The following is a 22,221-nucleotide window of genomic DNA, read 5'->3' on the forward strand; positions in this document are numbered from 1 at the left end:
TAGTAGAGTGCTGAAAGAAGGGGGAAATGTCAAGTCACCTAGATCCAGTGATCTGGCCTAATCACTGCAGTGGAAATCTAGCTGATCACAGTAAACAGGTGTGGGTCTGAAAGATGAGTGAAGGTTCCCAGATGGTAGCGAAGAGCCTCGATCCATACCTCTGCATTTTCCCTTCCATATCCAATATTTTAGAGTTGAAAATGTCAGTGAGAAGGTAAGGGTGGGGTTGAGGTAGTCATGGTATACTGTGAGATATGCTTGTATAAAATGTCAAGCTCAAGCTTTGGGATAAAGGTTAATCTCTCTCAGGTAATTGATCTCCTTCACCAAATTCAAAAATGAGCCTAACTTGGCCAACAGGGTCCATGGAACAAAAAAATTCAATTAAGACAATAGGAAGACAGGTATTTATCCAACTGGGCTCATAGCAATGGAAGCATCGGAAAACAATATAATTTGTTTGGTTTTAAAAAATAGTAACAATATAAAGTGTGCCAATAATGTATGTAATCCATCACCCGTGGATTACACTTGGCTCTGACGGAATGGAATAATCACCACAGAACAGCAGAACCTGAAGCAATACTCCAGATTAACAATTAATCCAACATTTCATTTTATCAGTGGGGAAACTAAGAACTAGAGCCTGAAGTGACTTGCTTAAGGGCACTCAAGGGATACATGAAGGAGGTGAGAGTGGAATCCAGGGCTCCTAACTTCTAAACTAGTGACCCCTGTGCTCCTTATACTGGTGAGTCTGAGACAATGAACGGGTACGTCTGAGTCACCATGTTTCATAGTTGGGGTCCCCAGTCACTCTTCTGACCCAAAGTTGCAAAGGAGCTTCTCTTATTGTGAGGCTGTGGTACACTCTGACGTGGAGTATCAACAGCAGACATGACATGAGCAATTTGGGGAAGGTGGAGATCCAGAATTCTTTTTTTCCAGAGACAACAGGCCCTGAGTCACAAGGAGACAAGCTGTGAACCCAGAAGACTGTGACCTGAGGAGCCAGTTGGGTCTTTCCAGATGAACTTATTTTTACTCCAGTGTTTATGTGGTGGGTGACAAGGGAGAAATTATCATTCATTGGGCCATACCATGAGTCAGGAGCTTTACAACCATTGTTACATTTAGTCTTTATAACTCCCCATTCTGATGAGGGTGCTGAAGCTTGGAGAGGTTAAGAAACTGACCCAAGCAGTCTCTACAGAGAAGTTATGTGAGATTTTAGTGCGCCCCCTGGTGGATGTGAGAGAGGAAGGAGATGTCAGGACTGTTTCTGGCATTGGGATTATCTCTTGAAGACCTGGCAGTACTTCTTGTAGCTTCTTGGGCAGTGCTGAGGCTGGTCTCAAGCCAGCATTCCTACTGTCACTGTCACCCACTTCTATTGGTAAGAGTATGCTAAAAAGGAAAAGCTTTCCTATTGCCTCTCTCCTTCACTTTTCTTTCTGCTCTGTCCTGTGGGAAATGATTTAAATTAGTAAATTTGGGCTTTCTGGCTTAGGTTTGTCTGAGAAGCAAAGAGTGAACAGCTGCCTCATCAACCTAGTATAAGAGTTCTGCTGCCTGAAAAGGCTTTCAGCATCAAAAATAACTTTGTGAATGTCATCCATGATAAGACAAAATCTAACACGTGTCAGAACTCAGGGCCCGTTTTTTGTTTTGTTTTAAAATACATTGCAGATTGGAGGAATGGTGTTTCTGTGAATGGATAAATTATCTTCCTAAAACTTAAAAAAAACTACTGTACTTGTCATAAAGTAGTATTTTACTTCTGAAATTCCCCTGATGAAAACCAAAACAAAACCTGTTAGAGCTTAGCCTGTATCAAAGGAGAGTCTATCTATAATCAAGACCCTTGGAAAGCAGGAGAACTAGAATACTTATTAGACACAGCTTTGTCTGTGAGGACCTTTTTTTGGAGGGGGAAAGGACAGATCCTTTGCTTTCCTGCTCCACCACATAGCAGCTGTGTGACCTTGGGCAAATTATTTTACTCCTCTGAGGCCCGATTTCCTAAGGATAAAATGAGGATAATTCTATATATGGCATTGGCTTGTTGGAGAATCCCATGGGCTAATGGAAGTAAACTGTTTCAAAGAGTGCTTGGTGCACGATAGATATTAAGACCCTGGGTGAGTTCCCTTCTCTCACTCTAATATAAAAATCATCCTAATTGGCACTTTTCCCATCGTACTCATATGCCTTTTCTGTCAGTCTTGACTCGGCGTATGCCACAGTTCTATATGGAGCTCGCCAGTGTCATACAGTTGATTACAAAGTACATATAATTTGTGGGTTTAAGTCTGGGTACCTTGATTTCAGAACTCATGACTGCCTTCAGCAACCCCAGTCCAAGTGAAGGAGTGACTCAAAAGACAACTCTTATCTGGAAGTTTTAAAAATCACTGTGTTGAAATGATCTATCTATGTATCTGTCGTCCCACTAGCCTATCAGCTCACCTTTGCACCCTGTGTCATGCACGATGTTTATCTCCTAACAGTGGCTTACCAGACACTTTTCACAATTCTCTCCATTAATCTTAACAATAAACTCATGTGGTATATACTATTATTATCTGCACTTTACTTGAGAGGTAAATAAGGCACAGAGAGGTTAGGCACCTTGCTCAGAACAAACAGCCATTAAGTGGTAAAACTGAAACTTGAACTCAGGTTGCATAGCTTTGTCTAGAGAATGCACTCTTACCTGCTGTCATGCTAGCACTTTGTAGACATTTCCCAGGTGTTTTGCTTCACTGAACTGATTAATTGATAATCATATCTCACGCATAATTTCTATCTTGTTTTATAGCTAGAAAAACAGCAAAATCAGGGAAACTTTTATAAGAGCAAAACTTTAACTCCCCTTCCACCTGTTTTCGGTCTTCTGTGAATTCTATGCTACCTACCCTCTTATCTTTGTCATTGACCCCATTCTGCTATCCAGCCAGAAATCCCTCCATTATAGCTGGTATAATGTGTGTGACTAGTAAGCAAGGAAAAAAGCAACCAGTTCTTTCTGAAACTATCTTCTGAAACGCTGTGCCAGCCTGTGGCAGGACAAGCTTTGGGAAAGGGAAGGACATAGAGGTAATTACTGGAATAAAACTATTGAAATCTTGCCATCTGCTACTTTTGTAGTTAAATATTGATTCTGAGATTAGATACCTCCTATAATTATACAAGGGCCTCAGGCTCCTGGCAGCCAGTGTTCCCTGGGGATTCACAATAGGCTTTTGTCCTATATCAACATAAATCAGGTTACAAATAATACTGTCTACTTTTACTGAATCTCTTTCAGTGAAGAAGCCAAAGAATTCATCCCTTCAGTGCCCTGTGATATTGGTTGGAATATTCTTCAAATGACATAGAGAAATATAGCAATAAATGGACAAAGTAAATGTGCTGACGAAGCTACCTACAGTCCAGAAGTCTTTCTGAGGCTGGTGTATGGGGCCTGTGATTTTCTCTTTCTTCTGACCCTCTGTGGTTTGAGGGTAGCTGTTTATTAAAATGGGTGACTTCATTTAACAAATTAAAAAAAATACTACATCTCTTCCCCACTTTTGCAACCGAGAGCTTCCCTAACTCTCTTCTGTGCTGCTTGCCAAAGCCTAAGAGCTGCGCTGTCCATCACAGTAGGGAGCTACTAGCCACAGGAAGCCGCAGAGCCCTGGAAGTGTGGCCTCTCAGAACTGAGACGTGCCGCTAGCTGGAGGGTGAACACTCAGCCACTGTGCTGGGCTGACACTTAGTAGACACCCCATTTTTCAAAGACTTAGTAGGAAAAAAGAATGGAAAACAACTCATTAATAATTTCAAAATCCCCTTTACAGGTTGAAGTGGAACCATTGCAAATATAGTTGGGTTAAATAAAATATCTTTTAAAAATAATTACACCTGTTTATTTTTTTTTTTCAATGTGGCTATGAGAAAATTTTAATTTGCCCATGTGGCTTGCATTTGTGGTTTGCATTACGTTTCTATGGGATGGTGCTTCACTGCCATGATCTTTACATGCTGAAAGCAGAGACCCCAGAGGGTCTCCTGCCAAACGTGCTCCCACCCTATTCCTGGCTCACCTTTTCTTCCGGACTCAGCTCTAGTATTGTCTTCTGAGAGGTCGTCTCTTACGCCTCTCCCACTGCCTGGCTCTGCTGGGTAAGCCTGACCATCATCATCCCTCCAGCTGAATCCTGAACTCCCCCTTAACGCCTGATGCCCACTCCTGCTCCTGTCCTGCTGTCCTGTGAGTTCAAGGACGTGACGACTGGATTTGTCTTGTTTACCTCTACATCCCTGGCATGCTAACGAGTGGCTTCAGTACAGTTGTTTGCTTCAATGAAGGAATGGACAAATTCAGCTTTATTTACACAGCTATTTCTCTTCCAGACCCATAACCTCAACCACAATTCCAGAAAGTTTGTGATTTGCTATGATCAAGACAGTGAGAGGACTCTGAAGAAATTAACAGAGCAAACTAGAAAGGTTAATGTGGCTTTGCCCATTGTCATATCTTTTCATACATTATTTATTTATCATCCATCCATCCATCCATCCATCCATCCATCCATCCATCCATCCATCCATCCATCCATCCATCCATCCATCCATGGTGATTTTCTTCTTAAAGGATACATGTTGTATTAACTGGAAGGAAAGTGTACTGAACTCATGGATTGAAATGCTAATCAAAGCAAAGGAAACAGGATGAAACTTTGCACAGAAGGAGGTAATCGAGGGAATCTGAGGGACAGGATTGCTATTAATAAAAGCCTCCTGTGAAGGGCTCTCACACAAAACGGGTTGTTTGTGACAGAGCAACACTTTCTACTTGTTAGTGCATTTGTTGTTTTAACAATACCCAAGTATTTTTATTGTATTTCATGGATTAGGTTGTACTTTTTGGCTTCAACATAGAAAGTATTTTTTTCTCTTAAAAATAACTATGGTAAAAAATAATACAGGATATTTTTGAGGAAATGGAGCTATTGGGAGAAACCAAGGTGTAGGAAAATGAGTAATTATGTGGGAATCAGTACAACAAAGCAAAGGTCTCCTTCACTCTCATGCACTCACACACTCACATTCATGCAAACACACACTGATATTTGCACACATTCACATGCACACTTGTACCTACAAATGCCCCCTTACACCTCTTCTTCATACTCACACTCACTCACTGCTATAGTCTGAATATTTGTGTCCCCCAGATTCACATTTTGGAATCCTAATGCCCAATGTGATGGTGTTAGGAGGTGGGGCTTCTCGGAGGTGATTAGATCATGAGAGTGGAGCCCTCATGAATAGAATTCATGTTCTTATATGAGAGCTCCCTAGCCCCTTCCACCATGTGAAGATATACCAAGAAGTCTGCAGCCCAGAAGGGGCCCTTCACCAGAACATGCGGGCACCCTTATCTTGGACTTCCAGCCTCCGAAACTTCACAAAATAGATTTCTGTTGTTTATAATCCATCCAGTTTGTAGTGTTTTGTTATAGCAGCCCGAATGGACTAGGACATTCACATACATACACTTAACACTCACACATGTATTCATATATACATACCCACATTCACTCATATCCCTCACATATAAGTCTCACACACATTCACACATATATTCACACATACCCTTTGTATCCACACACATATACAACACGCATGTACATGCACACACATGACTCACATACCCACTCACACATACCCACACTCACATGCTTACCCCCCCACACAGGGGCTGTGCCCATTCAGCTCCTGGTTGTTCTCCTCTAATGTAAACATCCTGCAAAAATGAAAGGTTTCCCCAACTGCAAGAGAAACGTGCTCTCACTTTGTTCACAGGATAATGGGGTTTTACTTGGGGCTTCCTTTGGGGCTAAGACCTGAAATTCCCCTCTGCAGTGTCGGGGTGTCCCCTCATTGGGTTTCCCAGTATTAATCACAGTTAAAAAAAGAACAAACACAAAAAAACCCACCACACGTATATCTTTGCTTCCTTTCCTCAATGAGGTCTGACCTGGGTCCCACCACAAAGCACCTAATCTGATTGCAGCGTTTTTTTCTAGTCTGACATTTAGATGAGTCCCTTGTGTGATGCCACCACCCTGGTAAATTCCCAAGCGTGCCTGAGAGTGGCCTGAGGAAGCCCCGTTCATACTAGTGGGACAGGAGTGGTTCCAAACAGAAGGGCCAGTGATTTCTGCCCGGGAAAGGCTCTCAGTAATGAGCAAGCACCCTCTGACCCCAAATCCTCTCATTAGAAATCACTTCCCCTCGCCAGACTTGTTTCCATGTTTGTAAAATGGTGGCGGGATTGAGTACTGCTTAAATTCCCTTTGGCTCTAGAGGTCTGTGATTCTGTGGTCCAAAGCAGGCCTGATCATCTCAGGAACTCTGGTTAGTGTTTTATTCCCACTCACAGGTGAGTGGCCTATTTGGAGCCACTGAAGAAGCCCAGGATTTGGGCATAAAGGACTTCATCCTGTAACGGATTTGCAAAGCTGAGGACCAGATCCAACTTTCCTTAAGGAGCCTCTCAGGCTGGACAGTCACTGAAGGTTTTAAAGGTGCTCTGTTCTGGCTGCTATCTGGTGTCGAGTTATAGAAGCTTACAGTATTGACATTTTGGGTGTCTCATTCAAGCCAGTCCCAGTCCAAAGCATCTACAATTCTGACTCCACAGAAGGAAAGGTTTTCTAACAATAAGAGACGCTGATTCTGGCATGGACTGCCTACGAAGTGGAATTCTCTCTATTTTAAGAGGATCCCCGCAGAGACATCTGTCTGTCCTGGCTGGAGCAGGTACAATGTTTATGAGCGGAAAGGTGAACTAGAAGAGGATTAAAATCCCTTTGAATTCCAACACCTCATGTTAGAACCTAAGACGTGTCAGCATTCTGGACAAGATCAAAATGAGAAGCAGAGAAGAATCTGCACATGCACGTGTGCTGAGCCTTGTCTGTGGCTAAGGGCTTATTCTGACTTCGCTCTGATACTTGTTTCATGAGTACCATGATCACACCTGTTCTAACCTCGCTCTGTTACAGTGAGAAGCACCCAGGCACGACACCAGGTGTGTAGTTTTCCCTGGTAGGGTAACAATTCATGATGTAGTATCACTCACAGTTGTTCTTTGGTGGGACCAGGGATTTTTCTACGTGTGTGTCCTCTCATTTATAGATTCGCACAAAAGTCTTGTCAGTGACACAGGCACGCGTATCATTAACCTCATTCTACAGAGACAAACCCTGGAGTAGAGAGCAGTAAAATGGGACTAAAACAGCTTATCTTTTCAGATCTCTGTTGAGGACATTTGGGGAGGAGGAATCTTTATGGGAGAAGGAATTTTGGTTTTAACAAGGTGCTTACTTGTGAAAATGAAAACCGATAGCCAAGAATTGAGCTGGGTTCTGCTATAATAGTCATACATATGACTGCTCTCAATTTCTTGCTTTGAGAATTGTCTTGCTATTAAAAATGGCTTTATTTTAAAATAAATTTTAAGCTGATGTTTTAGTTTCAAAGTAAAGAGCTTGATTATGACTCACCAAGCTGCAATCTCTCCTCTTATACCAGACATTTCGTGGGTAAGAAAGAGAAAGGAAAAGAGGGACAAAGAGCTCATTTCTTAAATCTGAAGATTGCAACTATCAAAATCTATCACACTAACTCCATCAGAGGACTTTATAAGTCTGACTCTTCTGGTTTTGTGCTTATCAGCTTTATAATTCCCAAACTGTTTATTTACCCGTAACTGGAAGGGGTATAGTGAGAGGTTTGGGGGAATAAAGGAAATAGAGGAGTAGAGCTCACCCGAAAACCTCTTATTATGAGCATGCCAATCAGTAGCTCGATTCAAATCGTATTTTCTTTCAACAAAGATGAGTCAAGGAGTAGAAGAAAGAGTTCTGGGTCACGGTTCAGTCCCAACTCTGCACTTAGTAGCTGGGTGATTTTGGGGAACAATTTCTTCTCTCTGACCCTGAGGTTTTATATTTAAGTGGGAGATCTAGTACCTGCCTTGCAGGGGTTTTTTAAGGATTAAAGGAAACAACAGTGCCTGTTTTCAGCACTTTGTGAAACTTTCACATCCTGTAATCACATTAGGCTGCACTGTTTTCTGAAAGGTTGTTTAATTTACTATTGTGTTACTACTATTCCTGAGGAAGATCAGCTTTCCGTTCCTATTTGTATTATTTTCTACTATTATTTGTGTTACTGAGGTAGGGCAGCTTTCTGTCCACCCTCTCAATTTTCAATGACTATAAAAAATATATTCCTAAATATCCACACCTGCAGATTTCCCATCTTTAATTTCCCCAAAACTGAGTAAGTCAGGTGGCATGGTTGCTGAGGCACACTGTATGTAGGAGAGAGGGGGTGGGTAGAGAGGGGACAAGAGTCAGAAAAGATGGTGTCAGAGGGTGGACATGCTTGGGGATGGGAAGGGACTTTGATGAGGAAAAGATGAAGTGGATGAAAAAAAGTAACTGATATTGAATTAAGTATCATGATGATATGGCTGAGAAAATGAGCTCTGAAAAAGTCTCTGAAGCCTCATATGAAAGCCACTATGGAAATAAAAGGTCTTTTTCTGTCCTTGAAACATATTTTTCAAATATCTAGCTCTCTTTACATGCCAATTATATCTCAATAAAAACAAAATAAAACAAACAAAAACAAATAAATAATTTTCCTGAATTTTAAGTTGACACTGACAACTTACCTTCCAGTAAAGAGAAATCTGTTGTCTATTGTAGTCAATGTTCTGTTTCATGTACCAGACATCTAACATCCCGGTAGGCTCTATTTTGAAGGGGAGAAAACATATTTTCATATATATGAACAATATGAAACCTTTAAAAGTCCATGGGTTATTTAATACAGGATTCTGGGAGAGTAAGATTATAAGATAATTTCCATTTTCTTTGTGCCCCAGTATTTTTCTTTTGTTAAACAATGAACTTGTATATCTTTGGCCATAGAAAGCACAGTTACCTAAAAACAATTTTAAAAAAGTGATGATGAGAAAATTAGATTCCTAACTCACTCTTAAAACATATGTTAATAAAACAACTCAAAGACAGTATATATAGTTATTTCTTTTTTATTGGAATGAAGAAAGAATTCTCAGCCAAAAATAAAGACATAAATGACATGGAAGACATTTTTTGATACTGTAAAAGTACAAAATACAAATGATAAACTTTGTGTTCATCTCCATTCCTGACCTCATGTTGTATAATCATTTGGTTTTATCATCATTAGACAATGAGCTACTTGAAAGGAAGGCCCATCTCATGCATCTTAATATTTCTCCTACCTAGCACAGTGCTTAGAATGTAACAGGGTCCCAGTAATTCTTGGTTAAATGATGACTGAACAAAGCAGGCAATATTATCTATTTGGTGCTAAAATATAGGCTGACCTGATAGAGAAAATAATCACCAATCTTTAAGACAACGGTCAAATATGACCTGATTTGAGAAAGTCAATCAAACATACTTGAAACTGAATAATCAACCTGTGTGTGTGTGTGTGTGTGTGTGTGTGTGTGTGTGTGTGGTAGCACTAGTAGTAGTAGTAGTTGTAGTAGTAGTAATACCGTGTTTCCCCCAAAATAAGACCTAGCCAGACAATCAGCTCTAATGCATCTTTTGGAGAAAAAATTAATATAAGACCCAGTATTATATTATATTATATTATATTATATTATATTATATTATATTATATTATATTACATTACACTATATTATACCCGGTCTTATCTTATATTATATTATGTAAGACATGGTCTTATATAAGACAGGGTCTTATATTAATTTTTGCTCCAAAAGACGAATTAGAGCTGATTGTCTGGCTAGGTCTTATTTTCGGGGAAACATGGTGGTGGTGGTGGTAGTAATAGTAGTTGTTGTTTTATTTTTCCCATTATCAGATTTGTTTTCATTTACGGCCAGGGGTGGAATCAATAGAAGCAATCCCTGAAAACAGGCTTTAATTGCCCCAGCCTAACTTGTTTAACAATGACAGAGTGTATTTAAGGTAAGGCTTCTGGAGTAGCAAATTCCATTTCGCCTGATGGAAATTTCCAGAAAATTAAATCCCACCTGGATAACAGAAGACAAGCAGCCAGGAGAGGAGGACAGAAAGGAAAGAAGTGCATGTACCAGCACATTCTATGGGCAGGTCCCACATGGGCCCATTCACAGTTAAGTCTCATGTCCTCCTCACTGCCATGACATACATAGCTTGAGTGCAGTGGTTAAAGTGTGAGCTCCAGAGCCAGACCATCTATAAGCAAATTCCATCTCTGTGATTTTGAATAAATATTAACCACGTCTTTAAGCCAGTTTCCGCTGATCTTCAATCTGTCAATTGAAGATCATAATTCTGTACCTGAGGCTGTTGCGAGTATTTAAATGAATAGCAGAGTGCTGACACATGGTAAACACTCAGTAAATTTACCTGTGGTTTTCTTCATTTAAAAATTGCAGTGCTGAGAAGTAAAGGAATTGTTCAAGATCCCAGAACTCATAATCAGAGAAGCTGGGCTTTGAACATGGGTCTGTTTATTCGCATAGTCTGTGGTCTTCACTCTGTACCATGCAGTTGCCTGGCTCTAAGAAGGCTTATGATTTCTCTGTAAAATTCGCATTCCACATTAGGTATGCCTTATTAGTATTCTATTCTCTTCCTTTGTCACTTCCTCTTCCTGCCTCTTGTACGCTCTGTTCTTTTGTTTTCTCTAAATATTCACTTCTTTTCTACCCCCTTCCCTTCCACCAGTGGTACTATTTACCCTTGCAGTGAAGAGTTAGAGATAAGACACACTTACATGAAACATCTGAAAATGCTCAGATCCTTCAGGACTATCTCAATCCTTCAGGACTATAAAGAGTGACCCAAGAATCAACTCAGGACTTTTCTGCTAGTCCAGATGCAAAAAAAGGAAAAAAGCACAGGCCACACAAGGAAAGGGAACCTGACATTCATTAACCACTTACTAAATGCCAGGTAATATTTGGACGCTTTATATACTTTATCTCACTTAATCCTCACACATTGCAGGAGTGTGTGATTGCACCTGTTTTACAGCTGACAAAGTCTAAATTATTTACAAATGACGTATAGCTGGTAAATGGCAAAACTGAGAGCTGAGCCCAGATCTAACTGCCTCCAAAGATCCTGCTCTTCCACTACAGTTCACTGTGTTGAGCAAAGATCTGAACACGTCACAAACTAGGTAGGTAATCCAGACACTGACACATAAGCAGGACATGGAAACTTGGGTATGCTCAGTGTGAAAGCCAGTGGACTTGTTCCATTGAGCTAAATGTCTTCAGTTAATTACATATTGGTAAGAAATTTAAAGGGAACACTCATTGCCTCATTAAAGATCTACAACCTACCATATTATTACAGAGCTAAGAATCGAATTTTAGAATCATAGTCTCTTCAAAGGAGACATTACAAGTAAAACTGAAATTTTAATGGTGCTCTCTTGCAGTGCAAGCTGCTATGGGAGAGATATTATTAATTGAATCTGCATGCGTTTCAAAGTGTAACTATTCATGACCAAGGGTGTCAAACCACTGCTGCTTAAAGCAATGTAAGGGCTAATATTAAAGATAGTCTTTGGCACTTAGCTACCACAAAATCACTTAAAGTTCTAACCACAGTGTCATCTAGCAAAAGACAGATAAAACTATTATAGGCAGGTGAGGAAAGGAAAGTCGTAGGCCAATTTGTCCAAGTTTTTTTGGATTACAAAACAAATGGGTACAAATGATTAAATATACAAATATTGAGAAATGGAAGTCAGCTCTCCTGAGATGAAACTACCTCCTATGCGAAGGGAAATATCGTAGGGATAACTAGAGTCACCAATAAAAAAATAAAAAAATAAAAGATCCTAAGTTAAGCAAAAGATTGGCCTAAATGACTTCAGGAATTCTTTCAACTCTAAAATCCCAAAATTCTAGGATTCTGTGAAACAATATGTGCAGCAAACAAATCAGAACCGAGCCATGTGTTGTTGCTTCTGCGATTAGCAGCCCTATCTGAATCCAAGGTAGTGCAGGGGTGTGGATGAGAGCCGCTGAATCAGGGTGGGAAGCCACCTCTGCAGAGGTTTTAGCAGGTAGTGAAGAGAACAATAAAGATCTCCCAAAACAAGGAAACTGGAGAATTTAATAAGAAAGTAAATATGGAAAAGGCATATCTTGAGTGGTTTTAGGTGGTGAACTAAATGAAACACACAAAAATTTTTGGTCCAAGTCATGCTCTCAGTAGGGCAAGAGAAAGGTAAGTCATCCTTCACTGTCTTTGTTCCTTAATGTCTACTCTTTAGGTTGTGACATATTTATCTAAAATCTAGTTTCAAACAATCCAATTCAAACAGATCTTTCAAACACCTACTTACTTGATTAAACAAGTTTTTCACGGTAGGGTTCTCACCTTCAGATGTTATCATATAGACTTCCCCCTCCTGACTCTTTGAGATGACTTTTTAACACTTGGTTCTTGCTTACTTTTCACATCTTTCTGTCACTATTCTTGATGGTTCACTATCTACATGGGTGTTCCTTCCCAAAGGCTGTCCTGTCAGTTACTCCACCCACCCACCCACATTCAATGATCTGTTTCTCTCAACTGAAGCCTCTGCCTCACACTTCACTGAGCAAAAGGAAGCAATCAGGCAGGGATTCCCTCATCTTTCCACCATGAAAACTTACAAACTTCTCCATCCCTAACGCAGTACCCCCACTGATTTTACTGTGGATGAAGCCTCTCTACTTCCATCAAAGTTCAGTCCTGTAACCTGAGCTCTGGATTCCATCCTCTCTCGCTTTATCAAGGGCCTCTCTCCCACTTTTCCTGTATCATTAATGTCTCCCCTTTCTACTGGGCCCTTATCATTGCCTTGCAAACATACTATATTATTTCTGATCCTAAAAACAAAAACAAAGAGACAAAAAATTTCCTAATATTACATCCTGGTACAGCTACTGCTCTGAATCTCTGCTCCCCTTCACAGAACTTCTTGAAGAATTATGAACTGTCATCTGGATTTATTCCCTCACATCACACTCACTCTCAACCCATACCAACTGAGATTTTGTGCCCATCACTCTACTGACACTGCTTCTGTTTGGCAATGAATTCTGTGTTGCCAAAGTTAATGGCCACTTCTCTTCTTATTGCACTGGTCTTCTAAGCAGCATTTGACATAGCTGAATATTCCCTCCACCAATTTTTTTTTTTTTTTTTAGAAACATAACCTTTTAACATCCAGATCACAAATGAAAGGTGAGCTTTTTTTCTTCATAAAAACAGGAATGTTTCATCCATACTAAAATCAAAGAAGGCATTGGGTTAGAGTGCTGTAGAGCGCTGATGGGAAAAAACGTGAGTTGCAAAAGGCTGCATGTAGGATATAATTTTAAGTTCAAACATGAGCAAAACTAGTCATTGTTTAGAGATATATACTTTTCAGAAAACTATGATGTAAGTATGAGATTCATAAACATACAATCCAGGATAGTAGTTACTTCTGGGGAGGCATAACGGGGTAAGGATATATTGGTAATTTTATAGTATTTAAGTTGAATTGTAGGTTCATAAGTGTTCACAGTGTTCATTTTGTTGTTATGCTTTGTAATGAGAAAGTAGCTAAAACTACGATGATCATAGTGGCCATGGAATGAATGAATAGATTTTGAATATGTTTAGGAGACAGAGTCAATTGCTGATATGGGGAAATGGGAGAAAAGCAACATTTGAGGGTAACTTCCCAATTTTTGACTTGCGTACCTAGAAAGATGGTAGGTCATTTACTGAGATGGAAAAGAGTGGAACAGAAGTATTTTGTAAATATTTTGCTTTGGCGAAAAATTAAAAGTTTTTTTAAGCTATGTGAGGTTTGGGATGCCTGTTGACATCTAAGTGAAGATATGGAATAGGTGATTGAAACACAAATCTGAAGTTCTGGATTGAGTCCAGGACTGAAACTAAATATTACATCTCCATATCTACTTATCAATCCATCCATCCATCCAGTTTTAGAGCCATGGGACTGGATGAGGTCACCTGATAAAGAAGGGGGCCCAATGTAAAGCCTTAGGGATTGAGGTAGGCCAGCAAAAGAGACCAAGAATTGGCCAGTTAGGTAGAATAAAAACTAGGAATGTGAGATTTCACAGAATTTAAGAGAATCAAGTACTTCATGGAAGACATAACTCCTTTCACCTACTACAACGACTTTAGAGGCCATATGTTCCAGATGGAGGAAAGCCACAAGATTCCCTTTGGACTTGGCATTTCTCCTTCGTGGCATGTCCTCCAGGAATCTTTCCCTAATGTTCCAAGACAGACTATAAGCCCTTGAGTCTGAGGATCTGACTGTTTATCATTGTGTCTCAGCATTTGGCATAGTTCCTGATATACACACATTCCCCACAGACCGTCCAGAGAAGCAAATATTATATTCATTGGTTTCTGTTTGGAGAGCTTCATGGAAAATATTTCTTCCTATTGGAGAGCTTAGGCATTTGCTTCTTCGAAGGTAGTTGTTGGGCTTAGAGGAGACCAAAAGAAGAAAAGAGGCTAAGGACTGGCATCGGATCTCAAACATAACATTTTCTTTTTAATAAAAATGCTTGGATATAAATCCCTTTAGAAGGGTAAAGAGCCATTCATTCTCATTTCCTCAAGCCTTAGGCAAAAAGACACAAGTATGATACTTTCAAGTTGAGCTAGTTTAGGAGTCAGCAAACAATGGCTCATGGGCCAAATCTGGCCCATTCCTTGTTTTTGTACAGCCTGTGAACTAATAGTAATGGTTTTTACATTTTTAAATTGTAGAAAACAAATCAAAAGAAGAATCATTTTTAATGACTTAAAAATTACATGAAATTCAAACTTCAGTGTCCATAAAAAAAGTTTCTTTGGAACACAGCTTTGTCTAAATATGTATAGAGTGTCAATGGCTGCTTGCACACTACCCTGTTTCCCTGAAAATAAGACCTAGTCGGACCATCAGCTCTAATGCGTCTTTTGGAGCAAAAATTAATATAAAATCCGGTATAATGTAATATAATACTTGGCATTATATTATATTATGTTATGTTATGTTATGTTATGTTATGTTATAATTATATTAAGACCGGGTCTTATAGTAAAATAAGACCGTGTCTTACATTAATTTTTGCTCCAAAAGATGCATTAGAGGTGATGGTCTGGCTAGGTCTTATTTTGGGGGAAATACGGTACAATAGAAATTTTAGTAGTTGTGACAGAGATTGTGTGGTCCATAAAGCTGAAAATATTCACTATCTGGACCTTTACAGAAAATGTTTGCTGACCCTTAAGCTAGACTGTTATGAAATGCTTGCTAACCAAGATGATAAAAATAATCTCTAGTATTTAGTTGTTCACATCTAACCAACTTTTGCAATATTTTCAAATTACAAGTGAATGAAGGAATTACCCATCTTGTCTCAATATAAGGAAGAGTGGCTGCAGCAGGTAACCCTGCATTTTCTCCCTCTTGGGGGTCTCTCACTAATCACCTATGTCATCACCATGATACAAGAGAATTCCTCCTTTACCGCTCTGGCACAAGTATAAGCATGTAATGCTTTCCTTATTAAGTGTCCACAACAGCAAGCAGGGCCAAAACATGAAAATAAGATTTTAAAAATGGTGAATGAATAAACAGAAACACCTAATTTGATTGCTAATATGTTTCTAAGGAATGGCTCATTCATCTTTATTTTGGAGTCTCCTCCTGGGTGTTCTGAGTGACGAGGGATCACCTTCCCCCAACACCTGGGCATATTCTCAGGTATGTCTGGACACCATGCAGTCCAAAATCAAGAGTGCTTTCCCACGTGAAGCAAAATATAGTTGCTCACTTTCCAGTATTGGGCCTCCCTTTGATGGATACTGATTGTGGGACTGTCCTCCTAAACACGAGAAGTGGTTTCTTTCCTCCTACTCCTTACTGAGTGGTCATTTAAAAGTGTTTTTCATGGAGGGCCATGGCTGGAATTAATTTTAATGACACAGGAAAGGGCCATATGGAGTAAATAAGAGCCTCATTTTTGGCTGATGTGACATAAATAACTGTGCCCAATCTATGAGAAGACAACATATTGCTTTCAGTTTTGGTAGCAAACGATCATTCACAGTTTTAGAGAGTAATTAAAAAAACAATGCTTACTAGTATTTTTTTTTAAATGCCAAGTTACATACCGTGTTTCCCCGAAAATAGGACCTAGCTGGATCATCAGCTAATGTGTCTTTTGGAGCAAAAATTAATATAAGACCCGGTCTTATTTTACCATAATGTAAGACTGGGTCTTATATAATGTAATATAAGACCCGGTCTTATATAATGTAATATAAGACCGGGTCTTATATTAATTTTTGCTCCAAAAGAAGCATTATAGCTGATGGTCTGGCTAGGTCTTATTTTCGGGGAAACACGGTATGAGTACACATTTAAAGGAAGAAGTACTGAAAAAAATTTCACACCTTTTACGTTTCCATCAGTTAGTTTTTCATAAAGAAACTGATGACAGAAGTAGTGGTAAAAGGTGAAACCACGCAGCTTAGAGTAAGAGAAGAGATCCTGTAACAACCCACAGAAAGATCAAACACCAAAAAGGGAGATTCAGACATTGAAAAGAAGCCAAGAGAGCTTGGTTACCGTGTTATATCTCAGAGTATGGGTTTCTTTCTTTATGAATGCGTGCAATTAATCTGAATAAGCCAGCTTTCTTGGCTCAATTCACAACCATCCACGAGTTCATAACTCTAATAAGTTGCTGCACTTATTGTTATGATGGTAGTTTATTTTATAGGATACGGGAAAGTTACTGTTTTACCTTGATGGGTTTTTAATTCAACAGATAAACACTTAAAACCTTTTCACACATCTCTAAACAGGTCATTATCCAATGTGAGTAAGAATGACAAGAATTCATAAGCCCAGAGTTTTCCTTATTTATAGTTTAGCCTAATGTGATATAACTTAAATATTTCTTAGCCTATTTACTACCTTGGATTTGGACACAAAATATGGCTCATTTTCATTAATTTTATCTGTACTATGTATAAACAAAATCTAACCCATGAGATATTTTTAAAAGCTACATTATGTTGACTACGTATAACAGAAGGACAATAAGAGTAAACTCTGAATTATAAAAATGGCAAGCATTTAAGCAGTGAGCAAGTGGCTCAACATTAATTTAAGAGTTTTTTATCTTAAAATGAGAGGAAATAAATTCTAATTTGTTGGATGAATTCACTTTTAAACATTATTTTTTTAAACAGAGAGATGCAATTCATACAAGGAGAAAGGAAAAATATACAATTATTCTACAAGTTATATATTAGGAATTGTGTTTTATTAATAGGTTCTTTAGGTCCTTGAATGTCATTGAGGTATCATTGATAATGTCATCAGCTACCAAAAGCCATCAGCGCTTCACAAAAAATGAATGTAACTTAATCACAAGTCTAGTTTATATGCACACACACATCCATGAGTTTCACAAATAAACATTAATATTACAAAATCTCCAGATAATAAAGCAATGGGTTATATGCCAATAATTTTTCTTTTAAGCTAAATTTGCACGAATTATATAAAGTTCCATACTATATTACTAATTGAGAGCTTTTAAAACTAATACTCAGATGGCTGTTTATTTGTCTCCAAAGATTTGTTAATATTGGCATAAAGTTCATATAAGCATTTTTGCTTCAATAAAATATTTGATCACTTCAATAAAATTGTCTCCCCTGTAATTACCAAAAAGAAAAGTATGTAAGTCTAAAAAATATATTTGATATCCTCTTCATAGCTATGAACAGTCTGGTGGCAGTGAGTATCAAAGGCGTGAAGAAATGCAATGCTGCAATATTTAGAGGACAAAGATGGCTGGATGTTAAATTTTACTTTAAAATGTTATGTCTCCAGAGTCTTCCTTCTTTAAAGCTTTTAGTGTGGCTTATAAAACCATATTAATTTTCATAGAATCCAAAAGGTAAAGGGCATCAAAGTTTAACTTTTATAAAAGAATGAAATCAATTTCTGGTTTACCTTTATGGTATAAGAGTTACTGTAATAAGTGAAAACCAAACATTACTGAGGCATAAGCTTGTAAGCAACATGCCAACCCTGTGGCAAACAACAGTAAGACTTACCTAATGTTAAAAATTTCCTACCAATGTAAACATATCTCCCTGGACAGTTTCAGTTCTTAAGTTCATGTCAAAATTAACTTGTTAATCATTGCAATCATACTTTTTTTGATTTAGTACCAGTATTTTAGAGATTCCATTCCAAGAAATCATTGTATTTTCTTCTTTCCCTCCTTTCTTGCCCAACCACCCATCTTTCTTTCTTTTTCTTTTTCTTTTTTTTTTTGATACATACCTTCTTCTGGTGTTTGTATTCTCAATGTTTCACTCCAGTCACTCCAAATACTTTTATTATGATGTAGCTTAGAGGAAATCTGAAATTCATATTCCATAAATGGTTTCAAATCCAGAAAATCATGTCTTCCTTTGGCATTTGTAGTATTAACCTTGAATGAGACAGATTTTTAAAGATGCCTATTAATACTAAATTAATTTAAATAATTTTAACATAAAGGTAAAAAACTAGACCAGATAACCCTTTTTACTTTTTCAGTACTGCCGTTCAATGTGAAAAAATATCAATGACTGGATTATTGAAAACACATAATGTTAATCTGAAATAACAGCTTCTCATTAAAAAAAAAAAATTGCTGAGATTAAGAACCTATCTATATTAGTTCCACAGGGAATCTGGAAACCAGCTGAAAAAGGACTAAACGTTGAAAACTCCTAGTTTTCAAAAAGGCCTTGGAGAAGTTTCTACGTTAGAGATTATTTTTTATTTGGTCACAATTAGAATGTGATGCATATTTTAACACAGATATAGAACTGGGTTCAAACAGAAAACTTTAATTATATAAGAAATATTTAGTTACTATACCTCTCTTAAGCATTGGCTATATGTGAAGCTCATCCATAGTCATTATAAGCCATTATATTTTACAAAAATACTGAAAGAGATTATAATCTTAAACTTTTTATTATAAAAAATTAATGCCTAATAGTATATCAAAGTGTGGGGCTTTATCTTTGGAATACTAAATTCTATCTAAGCCTCTATGAACATTCCCTAATATTTCTCTTTCTAATATGCTGAAAAATTACTAAAAAGTAATAATGGGGTCAGGGGTCACTCAAAATTATACAAAATTAATACTGGTTTATGGAAGCTTGTGACTTAAAAAATTTCAAAATCAGTGATCAGAATTCAAGGTATCTCTTAAATAAACAGAGGTGTGTATCACTTTCCAGTATATCTCTAGTATATACTTTTGGGTTAAATATTCTTAAACTCCACATTTGAATGGTACGAAAAGACAGAGATCTGTGTAATAATATTAAAAAGCCTCCTTGTTTCCCCCCTTCACTCTAAAGACAATTACCATATTCCAGGATCTGCTGTTACTGGGACGGTATCGGAGTCGGTTACGCAGCACCTGGTCCTCATCTCTCCACTGAAGACTACATCTGCTCACAGAGGCATTGACAAATTTGATTTTGATGTCCCACGGAGGAAGGGGCATCACTGGTAACCAGGACAAATAAAAAAGTGTAATTCAGGCTCCATGGTCAGAAATTGCTTTATACATAGACATGAGCTATAAAGAGTTGAACAAAACTCATTTCTAAGATGAGTTAAAACCATCAAATTTGGTGCAATAAATAAGAGGCAAGTCCCTGGCTTTTAGAAATAAGAAGTTTGATCGCTTCTGAGTCATTAAAATAATTTTCCTTACTCTATCCTCCTTTTACCAAATAAACTACCACCAACATTAGTGATCATGTCAATTCCATTTAATTCAATGATTTAAAGAAAACCAATGTGCCAAACCTAAGAGTTGTAATGGCTGAAAAGGCAGAGGTGGCTAGTGAGAAATATTGGTAAAAATAGTTACAGGAAAGGGACAATAGGGCCAAAAGGATAGAAAGAAAGAGGAAAAGAAGGTGGTTTCAAGGTGAATAGTCTCTATAAAAAGATGAAAGGTAGGATGGGGAGAAGTGTCATAGGAAAATGCATAGCAAATGCTTATGTTCAGACTTGTAGTTAGCAGTATGAATGAAAAGAGGTGCTGTGGGAAGAGAGAAGAGAAACACATAGTATGAGACTGGAACTTCAAGCAGACCAGAAACCCTATGTGGGATGGGTAGAATTTGAGAATGCTTGAGACTGGCCTTTGATTCAACTGGGCCAATTATATTTGCTCAGAAATGTGCTGCAACCGGCTCACTGCAGCAACCAAGCTGATGAGAGAGGTGGAGGCAAATATTCTCAGAGCAAGATGCATTTGAATCCTGATACATTTTACTTTTAGTTTGCACCAGCTGCTCTAGCCCAGAACATGTAGCCTAACTTAAAACAGTGGAGTAGCCATGGGGGTAAAAAGACACCTCTGCCAAGAAGGGCTTACACTGAGCTTTTGAATAACCTCATAGGACCTTTTCCTTAGTAGTCAGATGGTATCACTGGCAGCTGGTCCCTTCATCGGATTTGAAGATAGGGGCTCTTATTTCTCCAACAGAGAGAATAATTTTACATAGCCACATCTACAGAGCTCTAGGATCACACACCCTTTTACTTGTATCAAAGTAACATCTGTCCTTTGCCTATGCCTATTGGCTACTTTCCATCAACCACTGTCCATTTTGAAATAATCACATATAGAACATTTAAGTGATTTTTAAAATTACGTTCATGTGCCAGTGTATGACACCTATAAAAAGTGAAATAAAACGTACCTATGTCCATGAATGTGAATGTAAATGGAAATGAAGAAGCACTTCCAAGATTATTGATAGCAGTAACCGTGGCTACATAACTGGATTCAGGTGATTCAGGGGTTAGGTTGATTCCAAGGTCCAAATGATGACAATGATTACATTGCTTCTGCCAAGTTGAATTGTTTGGTCCGTTTAACCTGTAAATAAAATAATTGTGATTAGCAGGATAGACACTCTATGTGATATTTTCTCCTTTTAGTACAAATGAACAAAATGTTCACATAAAGTTCTAGACAGTTTTTAAAGGTCACTCTTATTGCAAGGGGATATACTATAGGAATATTTGTAATCTACAGTCATAAATGCGACCATATTCCCCCCACCCCCCAAGTGGGACCATATTCCCACCCTCCCTGCCTTGTTTTGGTAGGACTGAAATTTGTTTGACATTCGTGTAGATGAGCGACCATACCTACATTGCCTGAATTCCCAAAACCCCACTGATATCTTAGCTTCTTAGGGCAAATGCAATAATTCTCCAAAGGATCCATGGCCACCTTGGCATTTAGGGCACAGAAGTGCTAGTTCCTAGTACAGACTGGAACCCTGGGTCCCACTTCCTTTCCCCCGTCTCTTGCTCACTTAGTGTAACCCAGCTGGATCTTTGGATGGGATTATGGAATCAACTCCAAGGAACAGACTCTCTCAGACGCTCTCTTTTTGGACTCTCAAATCAGGCAAAAGTGCTTTGAAAAGAAACTCCTCCAAGGCTAATGGAAAGCTACCACAAAGAAGAGTCTATATATCATGCTCTCATGAGTCTGCAACTGCAAAAGAGGAAAGGGATATAATGCAGCCAGTTTAACCCAACTAGAGCAGGAAATACCGTCCATAACTTGGGCCTTGGATGCCCTGAAGAGAACTCTGAGTTAGACGTCAAACCTAAGACTTCAGTTCTCACACTAGATGAATGAACCTGTTTCAACTGATGAACACTAGGTGCTTTTTGTTTTTTTAAAGTATCTAATTATCCAGAGGTGTTTATTGTTTCTTCTCTTTGGTAAAACTAGAACTCTTAGAGATTTCTAAATGTTATCTAACAGAAGACCCACAGAAAAGCTGTAGAAAAAGCCTCTCACTCACTGTAAAGTATAAGTAGTATATAGGTGGGTGTCTCGTCCTCTGTCCCAGGTGCAGGCCACAGTCCCACGTTCTCCCTTCTGTATACATGACAAGCTTTGAGGTTGTTCTGGAACAACTTTAAAAATAAATGGCAAAACCATATATTTTCAATAGCACACAGGTGATATTTCAATCACATTGTTATTATTT

The 22,221-nt window shown here is 38.4% G+C and overlaps 1 protein-coding gene across 1 annotated transcript in view; it reads right to left on the minus strand.

Moving 5' to 3' along the window:
- Nucleotides 1-22,221, minus strand: part of IL12RB2 (interleukin 12 receptor subunit beta 2) — a 66,443-nt gene that overhangs the window by 32,270 nt on the left and 11,952 nt on the right. Inside the window, exons 4-8 of the mRNA XM_081055943.1 lie at nucleotides 22,033-22,147; nucleotides 20,908-21,086; nucleotides 19,554-19,696; nucleotides 18,467-18,617; nucleotides 8,741-8,820 (exon numbers count right to left, since the gene is read on the minus strand). Coding sequence (XP_080912069.1) covers nucleotides 8,741-8,820; nucleotides 18,467-18,617; nucleotides 19,554-19,696; nucleotides 20,908-21,086; nucleotides 22,033-22,147 — 668 coding nt within the window. The remainder of the gene's footprint in view (nucleotides 1-8,740; nucleotides 8,821-18,466; nucleotides 18,618-19,553; nucleotides 19,697-20,907; nucleotides 21,087-22,032; nucleotides 22,148-22,221) is intronic.

This window comes from Rhinolophus hipposideros (genome assembly GCF_964194185.1).
Source record: "Rhinolophus hipposideros genome assembly, chromosome: 8".
Classification (NCBI taxonomy): domain Eukaryota; kingdom Metazoa; phylum Chordata; class Mammalia; order Chiroptera; family Rhinolophidae; genus Rhinolophus; species Rhinolophus hipposideros.